This window comes from Camelus ferus, chromosome 17 (assembly GCF_009834535.1).
Source record: "Camelus ferus isolate YT-003-E chromosome 17, BCGSAC_Cfer_1.0, whole genome shotgun sequence".
Taxonomy (NCBI): Eukaryota; Metazoa; Chordata; class Mammalia; order Artiodactyla; family Camelidae; genus Camelus; species Camelus ferus.
Genome location: NC_045712.1, coordinates 27,990,891 through 28,006,346, shown reverse-complemented (window position 1 = coordinate 28,006,346; position 15,456 = coordinate 27,990,891). Strand labels below are relative to the sequence as shown.

At 41.3% G+C, this 15,456-nt stretch overlaps 1 protein-coding gene across 1 annotated transcript; it reads left to right on the top strand.

Moving 5' to 3' along the window:
* Positions 1-7,980: 7,980 nt before the first annotated feature.
* On the top strand, positions 7,981-9,879 carry CCRL2 (C-C motif chemokine receptor like 2). Its single transcript, XM_006194478.3, has 2 exons — positions 7,981-8,290; positions 8,791-9,879. Exons 1-2 carry the CDS (start codon positions 8,237-8,239, stop codon positions 9,850-9,852), a joined length of 1,116 nt encoding a protein of 371 aa, XP_006194540.2. The 5' UTR covers positions 7,981-8,236; the 3' UTR covers positions 9,853-9,879.
* Positions 9,880-15,456: the final 5,577 nt, after the last annotated feature.

The window sequence follows — 15,456 nt, the reverse complement described above, 5'->3', positions numbered from 1 at the left end:
ACGTTAGTGGAGTGAAAGTGAAGACCAGTGAAACTGAGTTAATGAGCTGAAAGACCGGGGCCCTGCACGGGGTCAACATGGGCAATTAAGTCACCAGGATGATGAAGAACACTGGGGTGAAGAGAAGCTCCTTATCCATGTACATGTCTTAAATAAAAGAAGGGGGGAATCAGGCAGTCAGTGGCAATGATTAAGAAGAGTAGAGGGTAGTGGCTGGAGACCAAACTAATCTCTTATATACCTACCTGTTGGAGTAATGGTCAGCAAGTGACAGTGGGGTTAGGGACGTCACCTCCTGACCCCCAAGTGTGAGGCAGGTATGAGAGGGAAGGAATATCCTCAGGGGACAATAGATGGTAGAATGTTCTGGGAATAAGTCAAGGATGTCAAGAGGATTGTCTACAGTGGAATTCAGATTGCAGAGGACACAGAGGAAAAACAAGGGAGAAAAGGGGACATTAGGAAGTGAGGTGAGGGCAGAGGAAGCACAAAGGAGAATGGCAATGAGAAATAGAAGGTATCTGACCTGAGGAGTTGACTAAAGCTGGCTGGGATGGGATCATGGTGACAGTAAGTGGTCTTATGTGTTCCAAAAAGATTGATCCCAGCAGACCACAGGTAGGTATGGCAGGTAAGAAGGTAAGAGAGGGATTAAGAGCCTGCAAAATGTATCATTCTCTAGTAAGCAAAGGACTAAAGACTCTCTAAAGACTGACATCTCTCTTCCAAGGCAGTGTTAGCCCAAGTCCTTCAAGATACAGTTGCCAAGATGGGATGTAGCATTAAGGAAATGTGTTAGAGTAACCATCTCTGAGAGATATGGCAAAGGGAGGCAGCAGAAGCTAGGAAAGCTGCCAGATTACAATGCAGGTCTGACCCCCAAGTGAAGGAGAGAAGGAGGAAGGAAGGTTGGGTGGAAACAGCAGCCAAAGTCGCTCATCAGAGGAGTCCATTTCCCAGGAAAGGGCCTGTCACAGGGTACCTAATAGGGCCATTGGCTGGGAGCAGCCCCTGGCAAGCATGGGCTCAGTGCAGATGTAAGGATGTAATTCAGACTGAGAAAGCTGGGACCCACAGTTGATTATTCTCATTCCCATGGTGGCCACACAATACAGCAATATTCGTACGTCTAAGGCAACATTTCTCAAAATATGTACTGCAGAGCCCTTGGCCCGTAAGTATCTGTATAAGAATTTAAAAGGGGATCCCATGATCAAATTTTGGGAAATGCTGCATCCTTTCTCTAGGATCATAATGCTTATCAGCATTTGAAGAGCTCCAAGAAGTCCTATTGTAAAGAACCTTGCTTTAAGTTTTCAGTCCACCTATTTTTCAAATCCACTTGAGCAAAGTCCCCACACACACTTTTTAAATACTTTTTAGCATGATGCAGAATAAACTGAACATGCATTGAGAAAGGCTTTTTCTTAGGATACAGTTAACAATTTTTCTTCCAGTAAGTATATGTAACATCTATATTTCACAGTTGATCATCAGTATGTTTTTTGGAAGTATCATCTCCCCCTGGCTGCCCTCCCAGGTAGGCCAGGCACTAAGAAGACTAAGCACTTAGGTGAAGTCTCAGGCTTAGCTAGTATGTGGGAGAAAACATGGGGACAGGATGATAGATTCTCAGAATCCCTAAAATTATAACATGTAGGTATCTGTCTCTCCAATCTACTGCTCATTACCAAACAACTAACCCAAAGGAAAATGGATATTTTCTAAAAGTAGGTTTTACACATTTTCCATTACAAAGCAGTGCTATTTAAAAATGATAATAGCTACTATTTGGGAATATCACTATCATACATGTTTTCTGTACTTACCAAATTTTCTGTAATGTAATACTTACTAATAAAAATTAAATAGATAAATAGATAATCTGAGAGCACTGATACTTGATGAAGCCATTTTAAGGAGATAGATTAAATTATTGTAATTCTAAAATTTTGAATATCTATTTCTCAATATCAAGTTAGAGCTCTGAAAATGTCATCAGGCTAGCAATCATCATCCTAGTACCCTCCCAACCCTTTACCGAACTAAATTTAATGTTGTATCTATCAATCAGCAACCAGTCAAGAGACAAGAATCATACCAGTAATCTGAACAAAGAACATTTACTATAAAGAATTATTAACCAGTGAAAGGAGATTAACTGTCTAAAGGAGCAGGAAATAGGAACAGCAGGTGCAGGGAGCAGTCTCTAGGCTGAGGCAGAGCATCCAAGAAAGAACACACTTGGAAGATGCCTTCTTTCCCAAGGCTGACATTCACACCTTGTTGGAGAGGGTGACTACAACCCACTGAATTGTCAGGAAGTTTGCCAAGGTCCTGCCATGTGGGGCTTGTGAGCAGGAAACTGCCTGCAGGAGTACCAGCAAGACTCAAAGGAGGGTGGGCACCACTGGGTCTCCACACAGCACTGTCAGGTCATCCCAAGGAGCAAAAACAAACCAACCAACGAACAACAAAATCCAGGAATCAAAATGAGAAGCCCCTGCCTCTTCCTGTGACTCTCAGTGCCTCCTACACCAAAGCTGGCAAAGAAGAAATGTTTACAGGGTTCAGCTCTAGGATTACATAGCAAGGCAAAGAAGGATGGGTCAGAAGTGAAAGGCAATAAATTACTAACAGGTGCACTGCATCCTTTGCTTTTTTTTTCATTGAGGGCCAATGTAATATGAAGAGTATTTCTGCATCTCCTGTGAAGTTATTGCACCTTCCTGATATAAGAATTTAGTAACAAGAAAAAATGAGATAATGAGTATTAATTATTGGGCCTAATCATTTGCTGTTTCATTTTCTCAGAGCTCCTCTTGTCAGCGGGGCTTTCTCTGACCATCCTATGTAAAATGTGAACCCCCGAACCACCCTTGCCCCTCCCAGTCTCCTTCCCTGTTTTGCTTTTCTCCAGAGAACTTCTCTCCTTCTACCCCACAATTTACTTACTTAGTTTTGTTTGTAGAATGTAAGCTCCATGAAGGTTAGGATGTTTCCCTAAGTTGTTCATTGACTGTAACAGTGCTGGGCAGTGCTGGGCACACTACAAACGTTTGTTGAGTAAATGAATTGAATAAATGTGATTTACATGTATGGAGAAATGAGAGTTGTAACACATGACAGTTTCTTGGACTGAAACTGGGATTAAACTTAAATAGACATTTTTCCAAAGAAGACATAAAAATGGCCCACATGCACATGGAAAGATGCTCAATGTTGTTAATCATCAGAGAAACGCAAACCAAAACCACAGTGAGATATCACCTCACAACTGACAGAATGGCTGTCATCAAACAGACCACAAACAACAAATGGTGGTGAGGATGTGGAGAAAAGGGAACCTTCATACACTGTTGGTGGGAATGAAAATTGGTGCAGTCATAATTGAAAACAGTATGAAGATTCCTAAAAAAAAAAAAAAACACTACCATATGACCCCGAAATTCCATTCCAGGGTATATATCAGAAAAAAATGAAACCACTAATTCAAAAAGATAAAAGCACCCCAGTGTTGGCAGCAGCATTATTTACAATAGCCAAAATATGGAAGCAACCTAAGTATTCACCAACAGATGAATGGATAAAGATGTGGTGTACATATATAATAGAATACTATTTAGCCATAAAAAAGAATGAAATTTTGCCATTTGTAACAACATGGATGGACCTAGAGGGTATTATGCTTAGTGAAATAAGTCAGACAGAGAAAGACAAATACTGTATGTTATCACTTATATGTGGAATCTAAAAAATAAATTCCTGAATATAACAAAAAAGAAACAGACTCACAGATACAAGGAACAAACTAGTGGTTACCAGTGGGGAGAGGGAAAGGTGGAAGGGGCAAGACAAGGGTAGAGGATTAAAAGATACAAACTATTATGTATAATTTAAATAAGCAACAAGGATATATTCTACAGCACAGGGAAACATAGCCAGTATTGTGTAGTATCTTTAAATGGAGTATAATTTATAAAAATATTGTATAACTATGTTGTATGCCTGAAACTAATAAAGTATTGTAAATCAACTATACTTCAATTTTAAAAAACTGGGATTGAATTATAGTGATAAAGATGAACTCACATCCTCAAAGGTTTGTGAGCCACATGCCAAAGCCACAGAATGTGGTGAAGTTTCAACAATAATGACAACCCTCTTACGGGTCCAGATAGTAGAATGGTAAATAGACTTTCCTCTTGCCTCACCTTCAGACTTCTAAAGCATTGCTTCCTACCAATTTAGAAGTTTCAAGAATACCATGGCCCTGGAGATCTAATACACAGTACAATGATTATAGACAACAAAACTGTATTATGAACATTAAACTTGCTAAGAGAATAGACCTTAATTGTTCCCACCACTAGAAAAACTGATCACTGTGTTAGCTAATACTACAATGACAATCCTACAATATAAATGTATTAAATCAATACATATACACCTTAAACTCACACAATGTTACTTGTGTAATCATATTTCAATTTTCTAAAAATAAAATAAAATACCTAGGAACAAACCTACCCAAGAAGGCAAAAGCCCTGTACCCCGAAAACTGTAAGACATTGATGAAGGAAATTGAAGACGATATAAACAAATGGAAAGATATTCCATGTTCTTGGATTGGAAGAATCAATATTATTAAAATGTCCATACTGCCCAAGGCAATATACAGATTCAACGCAGTCCCTATCAAATTACTGACATTCTTCACAGAACTGGAAGAAAAAAATGTTAAAATTTGTACGGAAACACAAAAGACCCCAAATAGCCAAAGCAATCTAGAAAAAGAAGAACGGAGCTGGGAGAATCATGCTCCCTGACTTCAGGCTATACTACAGAGCTACAGTAATCAAAACAGTATGGTACTGGCACAAAAAACAGACACATAGCTCCATGGAACAGGACAGAAAGTCCAGAAATAAACCCATGCACTTAGAGTCAATTAATCTATGACAAAGGAGGCAAGAATATACAATGGAGAGAAGACAGTCTCTTCAATAAGTGGTGCTGGGAAAACTGGACAGCTACCTATAAAAGACTGAAATTAGAACATTCTCTAACACATATACAAAAATAAACTCAAAATGGATTAAAGACTTAAATGTAAGACCAGATACTATAAAACTCCTAGAGGAAAACAAAGGTAGAACACTCTCGGACATAAATCACAGCAATATATTTTTTGAACCAGCTCCTGGAATAATGGAAATAAAAGCCAAAATAAACAAATGGGACCTAATTAAACTTTAAAGCTTTTGCACAGCTATGGGTACCATCAACAAAACGAAAAGACAACCTACAGAATAAGAGAAAATATTTGCAAATGATGCGACCAAAAAGGGACTAATTTCCAAAATATACAAACAGCTCATACACCTTAATATCAAAAAAACAAGCAGTCTAATCCAAAAACGGGCAGAAGACCTAAATAAGCAATTCTCCAATGAAGACATACAAATGGCCAATAGGCACGTGAAAAAATGCTCAGCATCACTAATTGTCAGAGAAAATGCAGTACAAAACTACAATGAGATATCACCTAACACCAACCAGAATGGCCATCATTAAAAACTCTACAAAAGATAGATGATGGAGAAAGTGTGGAGAAAAGGGAATCCTCCTGTACTGTTGGTGGGAATGTAGATTAGTGCAGCCACTATGGAGGACAGTATAGAGGTTCCTTAAAAAACTAAAAATAGACTTACCATGTGATCTAGCAATCCCACTCCTGGGCATATACTTGGAGAAAATAAAACTCAAAAAGACATATGCACAATGTTCATAACAGCACTATTTACAATAGCCAAGACATGGAAACAACCCAAATGTCTATCAACAGGTGACTGTATAAAGTAGATGTGGTATATATATACAATGGAATATTATTCGGCCATAAAAAGAATAAAATAATGTCATTTGCAGCAACATGGATGGACCTGGAGATCATCAGTCTAAGTGAAGTGGACCAGAAAGAGAAAGAAAAATGCCATATGATATCACTTATATGTGGAATCTAAAAACAAAAAAAGGACACAAATGAACTACTTATTATGTATAACTTAGAAGACTGATTTCCTGAATATGTGTAAGCATATTTGACTGTCCTTTATGATTGGATTACCATATTCTGCTGATCCTTATTTTATAGTTGACTTTATTCCTTTGATAACTATGCAAGTTTAAAAAGCTAAGCTTTAAACTGTTCTTACAAACAATGATCAGTACATATGATCAGTACAAATGATCAGTACATGTAAACTAAAAAAAAGTAAGTGCAGTATATTGTCTATACGTATTTACATGCAATATATTGTATATTTGCAGTCGAACTGTAACAATTCTACCTAATAAAACTGAAAAATGGAAAAGAAAAAAAAAGCAACCCCATGGTCTGGATGTGGATAATCAGAATGCTGGGAATCAAGCCAAAATAAAATAATTCTGAAAGTGAAAGCCATACTAACATCAGGAAGTTACGGTGATCCTGAATTTATCAAACAGTGTTTTTCTTTGGGAAACTTCAAATTTCACATATTCTGTGACACAGATGAGGCGCCTGCCTGCTACAACTTTCCTCTCCTTAACCATATAATGTGCAGCATGTATGTTCATCTGGTTTCCCAAATTTCAGAGTTTGACTTGACCCTCATTCCTTTGCCTAGGACTGATTAGTAAGCATCAGGCAATAAAGCACCACGAGCCACCATGACTTACTCAGCCAAGGTTCTAGGGGGACTGGTGTGGCTCCAAATAGCTCAGCTGCAAGGAGGTAGAGCCTCAGGAGGAAGGACCACTGCTGGTTCCAGGGATGTAGCCACACCAGTGGGCAGAGTTTCTCAGGGCACAGTGACCCTCATTCACTCACAGAAGCCATACTGGAGGGTGGTGGGGGAAGATTTGCTGGGAAACATTCACAGCCCAGGTTCCCACCAGCACCAACTCCTCCCAACCTCACCATATGGGGGAATATCATGAGTTTCCCTTTGAGTTAAACTCAATGCTCCATCACATATTTGTTCGGGCCTTTTTGATGTTTATTTTTCCTTTGCCTTAATAGTTTCCTCAGTTCTATTTCTATTTTAATAGGTCCACATTCTGTACTGACTACCACCTCAAATACAGCTTTAGCATTAACAGACGTCAATTTCTAAGACTGTTCCCCAAATGAGTTCCATCACAGGTACAAAGAGTTGATCCAGGAGAAGTTCATACAGATTTTCCAGTTATTTCAAGTTCTTTTTCTCAGTTCATCTTTCCTCCAAACCACCCTCGTCTCCTTCCTCCTCTCCATGCTCTCCTCCTACCACCTCAAATCTGGACTCTCAGCTTCCTTTCTCTCTGGCCTCAAACTTGCCCCACCTCAGCCTGGTTGGGGGTTGAACTTGTTCCCCTTACATTCTCTGCACCACAACTTGGTGGCATCTCCGTGTCCTTACCATGGAATTTTCCTGTGCCGGGTCCTCCTTCCCCAAGCAGGTTCAGCTCCTAACATCTTGCTTAACTCCTTGGTTCCCATCAATTTCCCCCAGGCTCACAGGTACCGAGGCCCCATCTCTGCACGCCCCTCCTTTCCCAACTGACAACATTCGGTAGCTTCCACTGTCCCAAAACCCTCCCTTGGGGCCCCATCCCTCAAGCAAAGCACATAATCTCTCTCAAAAGTGACAATAAAAACCTAAGCAGTGGTTCTCACTGCAAGTTCTTGAAGCCCCATATGCTAATGCTGATGAAATGCTACAAGCGAACATCAAGCCCCCCGGCCCTGGATACACAGTCACCAGGTGACCCTTTTCTCCTCTACTGCTAGCCATTACCTACTCAGAGTTACATGTCAGAAGCACTTTCCTGTCCCTCCCTCAGTATCACTGAGAAGCAGCAATAACTTAGTTCCCTTATCTGGGGCAGCCAGCAGGACAACCACAGGGAAATCAAAGGCGGGGTACAGGGCTGGCGGCGCGGGTTGGGGGGAGGGGGTGGGGGTGGAGGAAGCAGGAGAAGCAGGAGAAAACAACTTCCCGGTTTCTTTTAGCAGCTTAAGGAATTCCCTGGGGGTCTGGGGGAGCTTTCAAGTTGCTTTATTTTGGTTAGTCCCCGAGACCTGTGACTGGTGGGGCAGAGCCACGAGGCGGATAAACAGCGGTTTATCTTGCCCTTATGGGTCAGGGACCGGCTGTTTAGAAGGAAGCCAGCCTTTCAACTGGCCCAGGCCATTCCCACAGCAACTCGGATGGTAGGTCGGGAGGCTGTGTCCTTCCCTCCTCACCAGAAACTCAGTCAAGTGGTAAGTATTGATGTATTTAACCAATTATGTCCATGCTGATGCTTAGGGTGGTTTCGCTTTTGCAAGCACTTATTTATATCCTTCGAGAGAAGAACTCAGACCTCTCCGCCTGTCACAGGAAGTTGTTACAGGGGGTGAGCAAACTTTTCAAACGCATAGAAATTGTGGCTGACATCAATTTTGTGAAACTAAGCCCCAGTACTTAGTTCTCTTTAATTGTGTATTTTCTCACATGGCTTTCTTACATAGGCAAGTCTTGTTTCTACTAAGAGAATGACATTCTATGAAGAAGGGTAATACTTACTTTTGTCTCCCTGTAGTAGCTCACATACTACTAAGCCCCTCAGTGCTTAATGAATGGATGAACTATAGTGGCTGCTCTCCGCTTATGTTTATTTTCAACCTTCTAAGTTGTAGGCCTGCTTTGGATAAAATTAAACACCAGAAAAGGTTGAGTATGGCTGCGTAAATAATAAAAATAATCTTTCATTTGTCCACAGGGCAACAGCCTGAAGATGGCTAATTACACGTCAGCACCAGAGGATGAGTATGATGTCCTCATCGAAGACAATCTGACTAACAACGAAATAGAACCATGCACCTCATATGACCCCAAGATTCTCTTGGCCCAGCTGGTGCCTCACCTCTACACCACGTTGTTCATGGTTGGCCTTCTGGACAATATCTTGGCTGTGCTTATCCTGGTAAAATATAAAGGACTGAAGTATGTCGAAAATATCTATTTCCTCAACTTGGCAATTGCTAACTTGTGTTTCGTGCTCACCTTGCCATTCTGGGCTTACACAGCCTCACATGGTGGGGTTCTTGGAAACCCCCTGTGTAAAACTCTCGTGGTATTCTATTCCATAGGCCTGTACAGTGAGGCATTTTTCAATGCCCTTCTGACTGTACAAACCTACTGTAAGTTTTTCGATGTGAGGTTTTTCTCTGCCTCCAGGACGGTGGCTGGCAGCACCATCACAATGGCTTGGGTCGTAGCCGTTTTGGTCACTTTGCCTGAACTTGTGTTTTACAAACCTCAGCTGGAAAGCCAGGAATACAAGTGCTTCCTTAGCAGACCTCACTTCCTTCCAGCTGATGAGACATTCTGGAAGCATTTTCTAACCTTAAAGATGAATATTTTGGGATTTCTCTTGCCACTGTTTGTTTTTGTAGTTTGCTACATGCGAATGAGGAAAACACCAAGGTTCAGGGAAGCAAGGCATGACATTTTCAAGCTTGTTTTCACCATAATGGTTGTTTTCCTTCTGATGTGGGGCCCCTACAATATTGCGCTTTTCCTGTCTGCTTTCAACGAACACTTCTCCTTGCATGATTGTAACAGCAGCTATAACCTGGACAAAAGCGTTCAAATCACGAAAATCATCGCCACCATCCACTGCTGTGTCAACCCTCTCCTCTACGTGTTTCTCGACAATGCCTTTAGGGAACACCTCCGCCGCCACCTTTGCTGTCTGTGTGATGACACTGCACCTCAACCCACTGAGGAATATGCCCAAGACACATCAAGGGGAGAACATCACCTTTCCACTAACATGTAAACTAGCTCCCGTCCTTTGGGTGAGATAAATAAACATCAATTTTTGTCTCGTTGCATTGTTCTGTGTGATATTTTTTGCACATCTGTACATGAAATAGGAAGATTTTAGGATTCAGAAGAAAAGGGGGAGGTGAACAAACATTTATCAAGCTCTGAATTTGTCTCAGGCACTGTGCTAGGTTCTTGACAAATGTGACCTGCTCCACGTCCCAGTGCTTATTCATGATGTAGATAGAATTAATCTCATTTCTCTGGGGAGGAAAACAGAGGCTCAGAATTTGTCTAAGATCACACAGCTAGAGAGTGGCTGGGCTGAGACACAAACCCGAGTGCCAGTCACTCCAGAATGTATGCTTTGTCCAGCATGCCAAACTTCAAAATTTGGGCAAAAGACAACACACGAAACAAATATGTTCTTTTAAAACCAGCTGGACCACATTCCAAATTAGAAGCCACTCATTCACACTGAAGTAATTTACCAGGCACATTTTCTTTCAGGTAATTGAAAGAGCTGGCTAGCTGGAGGCTATGGATAAAAAGAGGAAAAGAGACTCGTCCTGCGAAAAGTTCTCTGGGTTTTCTTGGCTACTTGCCTCACCTCTGCGGCCCCCAGATACCCTCAACCTGTGAGCTTCCCAAGGTTTCTAGTACTTCGTCTTCCTATTTAACAATAGTAAATGTAAGATTATGTCTAGAAATGTTCAACACAATGCATGTTTTGTCCTTTTCAGTGTAATACACACCACAGGCCTCAGTGGCCTGAGCCTACAAAATGTCACAATAAACATTTGCCTGAGACATCCAGTGCCCATTTTCAGTTACATATTCCAAGGAGAGTTGACAGATAAAATACAGGATGCCTGTGGACCAAAACATCTCACCTCCATCATTGAGGATGGAGGAGGAGGAGGCAGCCCCTGGGGGAGACCCTATAGGGAGTGCACAATCACTGGCTCTTCTGTGTCCTCACCAGGTGCTATAAATGAAATGTTTCCCTTAAACACTTACATGTTGAAGCCCAAGCCCCCATGTGATGGTACTTGGAGATGGGGCATTTGGGAGGTAAGAAAGTTTAGATGAGGTCATGAGGGTGGGGCCCTTAGGATGGAATTAGTGCCCTTATAAGAGGAGACATCAGAAAGCTTACTGTGTCTCTCTCTCTGCACTACGTGAGGACTTAGCAAGAAGGGAAGCCAGGAAGAGAGCCTACACTAGAACCCTTCCATGCCAGCACCCTGAGCTTGGACTTCCCAGCCTCCAGAACTGTGAGAAATAAATTTCTGTTGTTTAATCCACCCAGTCTATGGCATTTTGTTAGTCAGCTTGAGCTCACTAAGACAGGCTCATTCTGAATGACACTAAGTAGCAAATAAAAATACTGTGACAAGTTGAGAGTGGGACCTCAGAAGAAAGTATCCTAGCAGATGTGAAAAGAGGGTTAAAAAGTTCAAGAAGAGGAAAAGGATAAGGGACAGAAAAATTCTCTTCACAAATTGATACAAGCAGGTCTGGACTCTCCATCCACTTCTACCACATGTGGGATAAAATCTCAGAGAAAATTACATCATTTTTGGATGTTTACAGATACATTGATGAACCCAAAGAACAAATCATTTCAGAATTTTCAGAATGAAAACATGGAATGTATAGAGAATAAATTCTTAAAGTGACAGAGTGACACGGTTATTGAAAATCAACCAGCTACAACAACCTACACACATAAGTAGTATATTTGAAACATTGATGATCCAGCAAGGTCTTCTTCTCCTGTCAGAGCAAGAAGACAGTTGTCCTAAAGATAAAAATGACACATGCTCACACTATTTACAGTAGCCAAGAATAGAAGCAATCTAAATACAAATCAGGTGAATAGATAAGGAAGATATGGTATATGTATATATATATACACACATAACTCAGACATAAAAAAGAATGAAATTCTGCCATCTGCAGCAATGTGGATGGACTACAAAATATTATGAAGTAAGTCAGACAGAGAAAGACAAATCCTGTATAATATCACCTATATGAGGAGTCTAGAAAATAATACAAATGAATGTGTATGCAAAACAAAAAACAGACTCATAGATATAGAAAACAAACTTGTGGTTACCAAAGGGCGAGAGGCAGAGGGGGAGGGACAAATTATGGGTATGAGACTAACAGATACAAACTACTATGTATAAAATAGATAAGCAACAAGGATATATTGTATAGCACAGGGAATTATAGCTGTTATCTTGTAATAACTTATAATGGAGTATAATCTGCAAAATACTGAATCACTATGCTATTCACCTGCAACTAATATAATATTGTGAAATAACTATACTTCAATTTAAAAAAAAACACATGCTTTTTCACTCTTACACAAACTATTGCATTAGAAAATTAACAGTCAACAAAAAGCCAAGGAGAAGGTGTCTAGCATATTCAAGAAAAACTGACAGTGTTTCTGTTTAGCAAGTAAATTATTTTCTAATGCAAAAAAAATTCCTCTCAGGTCAAGTTAATTCTGATTTGGGACATTAGAGAAAGACTGAACTGTCATGAGAAATCTCTGATTCATCTGAACTCTGTATTTGTGGGTACAAATGGAATGAATTTGAAAATGGAAACACAATTGATAGAGTGAAAGAAAAAGCAATAAAATTTGAAGTTGAAAAAATACAGGATTCCCAGTTAATTTTGAATTTCAGTTAAGCAACATATAATTTTGTCTGTGCCTTTTTTCAAGTGTGCTATGGCTACATTAGCCCAAGTTACCCTCCCTCCTCAGAACTTTCCTGGTCTCAGGCTCCTACACCAAGTCAATAGGACTTTGTCCATTTCAGTGTACGTTCACAGACATATCTGTACCACATAACTGTCCTTCAAAGAAAACTGAGTCTCATCAGCCTCATTTTACAAGTGTGGAAACTGAGGCTTAAACCACACAGCTCTCAAGGGTCAGAATCTGGGCTTGGTATCTTCTGACATCAGATCCAGTGCTCTTTCCCAATGTTCATACCGGCACTATTTACAATGGCCAAGATATGGAAACAACCTAAATATCCATTGACAGAAGTTGTGGTATATTTATATAATGGAATACTATTTGGCCATAAAAATAATAAAATAATGCCATTTGCAGAAATACGGACGGACCTGGAGATTGTCATTCTAAGTGAAGTAAGCCAGAAAGTGAAAGAAAAATACCATATGATATCTCTTATATGTGGAATCTTAAAAAAAAAAAAAAGACAAAGTGAACTTATTTACAAAACCAAAACAGACTCGCAGACACATAAAACAAACTTATGGTTATCAGGAAGGGAACGGGGTGGGAAGTGATAAATTGGGAGTTCAAGATTTGCAGATATAACTACGATATATAAAAAAGATAAACAACAAGTTTATACTGTATAGCACAGGGAACTATAGTCAATATTTTGTAGTAACTTATAATGAAAAAGAACATGAAAATGAATATATGTATCTACTTTCATGACTGAACTATTATGCTGTACACCAGAAATTGACACACTGTAAACGGACTATATTCAATTAAAAAAAAAATCCAGTGCTCTTTCCTCTCCTCCACCCACTACTTCCTTGTCTACAGAGCTTGGTTTATAGAGTGAGTTCCTGTACATACTGCACTGGATTTTTCAAAACAGTCCAAAGGATAGGGAGAAGGCGGGTCCTAGGATTTCTGCTCCCCTCAGCCACCAATTTATAGACCCTGAGAAAAGCAAAGTTCTACAAAGAACCATCTCTGGCACATCTAACAGAAGAAAACCCTTGATCTAAATTTCAGGCGCCGAATCCCTTGATTTTTCCCTGTGATGTGGCCTTTAGCTATGAGCAGGACCATGAGTCACCTCCCTGGAGGCCTCTGCCATGCCTGCCTGGGGAGAGGATGGGAAGGGATGTCTGTCTTCCTGTGGGACACAACACAAGCCATCTGGTCTCCTGGCGCCTCAGACAACTGGGAATAAGACACCTCCCCTTGCAGGGCTGTTGGCCAGGATGAGGTCTGAGTGAGCAGCATAGTGACAGGCCCTTGGGAAACTGTCCACACACCAAGCAATTTTCCTCACTCCCTCCACAGATCCTGTCTGTACCCTGATGACACTAAAATTTCATTTCTCTCAGGCCTCCTCCTCCTCCTCCTCATATCGGCCTTCTGCAGCTGCTCCAAGTAAATGACTACTACAGTTTGACAAAAGGATGTGGGGACATGTGGCTCAGCCTCTGCTGCTTTGTTTGAGGTAGCAGTGAAGAGAATCAGCTCATTTCATTCACGTCACTTACAACAAAATGTGTTTTCCTCTGCCTTCAACCATGTGGGCCGCCCAACAGTTTTGCTCTTTGTCTGTGGACAGCCCTTCCTACCAGAGCCCCTGCCCACACACTCTTTCAGGCGCTCATCTTTGCAGTGCACCTGCCACACACTTCCTGGGGGTGCACCCAGCTTGCTCACCATGACTCAGGACCTTCCCCAGCTGCCCCATGCAAACAGACTCACCCTCTTCCGCAAAGCACACAACCCAGGTCCCCAAGCTTGCGCCAGTTCCATCTGATGACGAGCTGTATGCTGTACTTACCGTCTCCACTCTCGCCTCTGAAGGACTCTGGGGCAGAGTCTGTCGAGTTCATCTCTGCAGGAACTAGAAGAGATGGAATGTGGTGATGGAAGAGGAGGCCAAGTGAGAGGTAGTAGCCAATGCAGGCACTGTTATTCCCCAGAGAGAGGTGACACTCACACCTGTGAGGGAAGGCAAGGAGGGGTTGACTGCCAAAGGGTAATGGAAGCACTTCCTTAAAAGGAAAGTTCCAAGGAAAACTGGGAAAATACGAATATGAACAAAACATCAGGTGATATAGAACTGTCATTTTCAAATGTGACAATAAAATTATGATTATGTGGGAGAATGTCCCTATACTTAGAGGATGCATGCTTAAGAATTTAGGAGTGAAATGTCATGGCGGCTGCAACTCACATTCAAACAGTTCAGTCACACACACACCAGGTACGTGTAAAGAAAGTGAGGAGGAAAACACGTCAAAACATTAACAACTGTCAACTCTGGATGGAGGGTATACGGATGTCTGCGGAACCCTCTTTGACCCACACTGCACAAATGGCAATTTTCCTAAGACCAAGCTGAAGGGGAAAACTGACTTGGATATTGTCTGGATAAAAACAAAGAAAAAAGACTGACCACATGTACAAATTTTAAAAGTCTCCTCCTTTCTGGTCCCTCATGATTGGGGTCAGACTGAATCTGTAGAAGAGTCAGAGAACAAGCCCCTGACCCTTATTTTACCCACAAATAAAGCTGAGCCCAGAGAAGGTAAGGAACTTACCTAAGGTCACACAGCCACACGGCAGCAGGTCTGGGACCAGGCTCTAGACGTCCGGCGGCACAGGCCACTTCTTTCCCACTCAGGACTGACCTGTTATTATTTCTGAAAACAATGGCGGCCTAAAGGATTCTAACAGCTAACTCCCTGAGGGAATGCATGCAGGCTCAGTCCTCCTCCTAACGGTTCCTCCTGACGTGAAGTGACAAGACGCTCCCAGCACCACAGAGTTGTGGCTTTTCCCTCAGAAGTACAC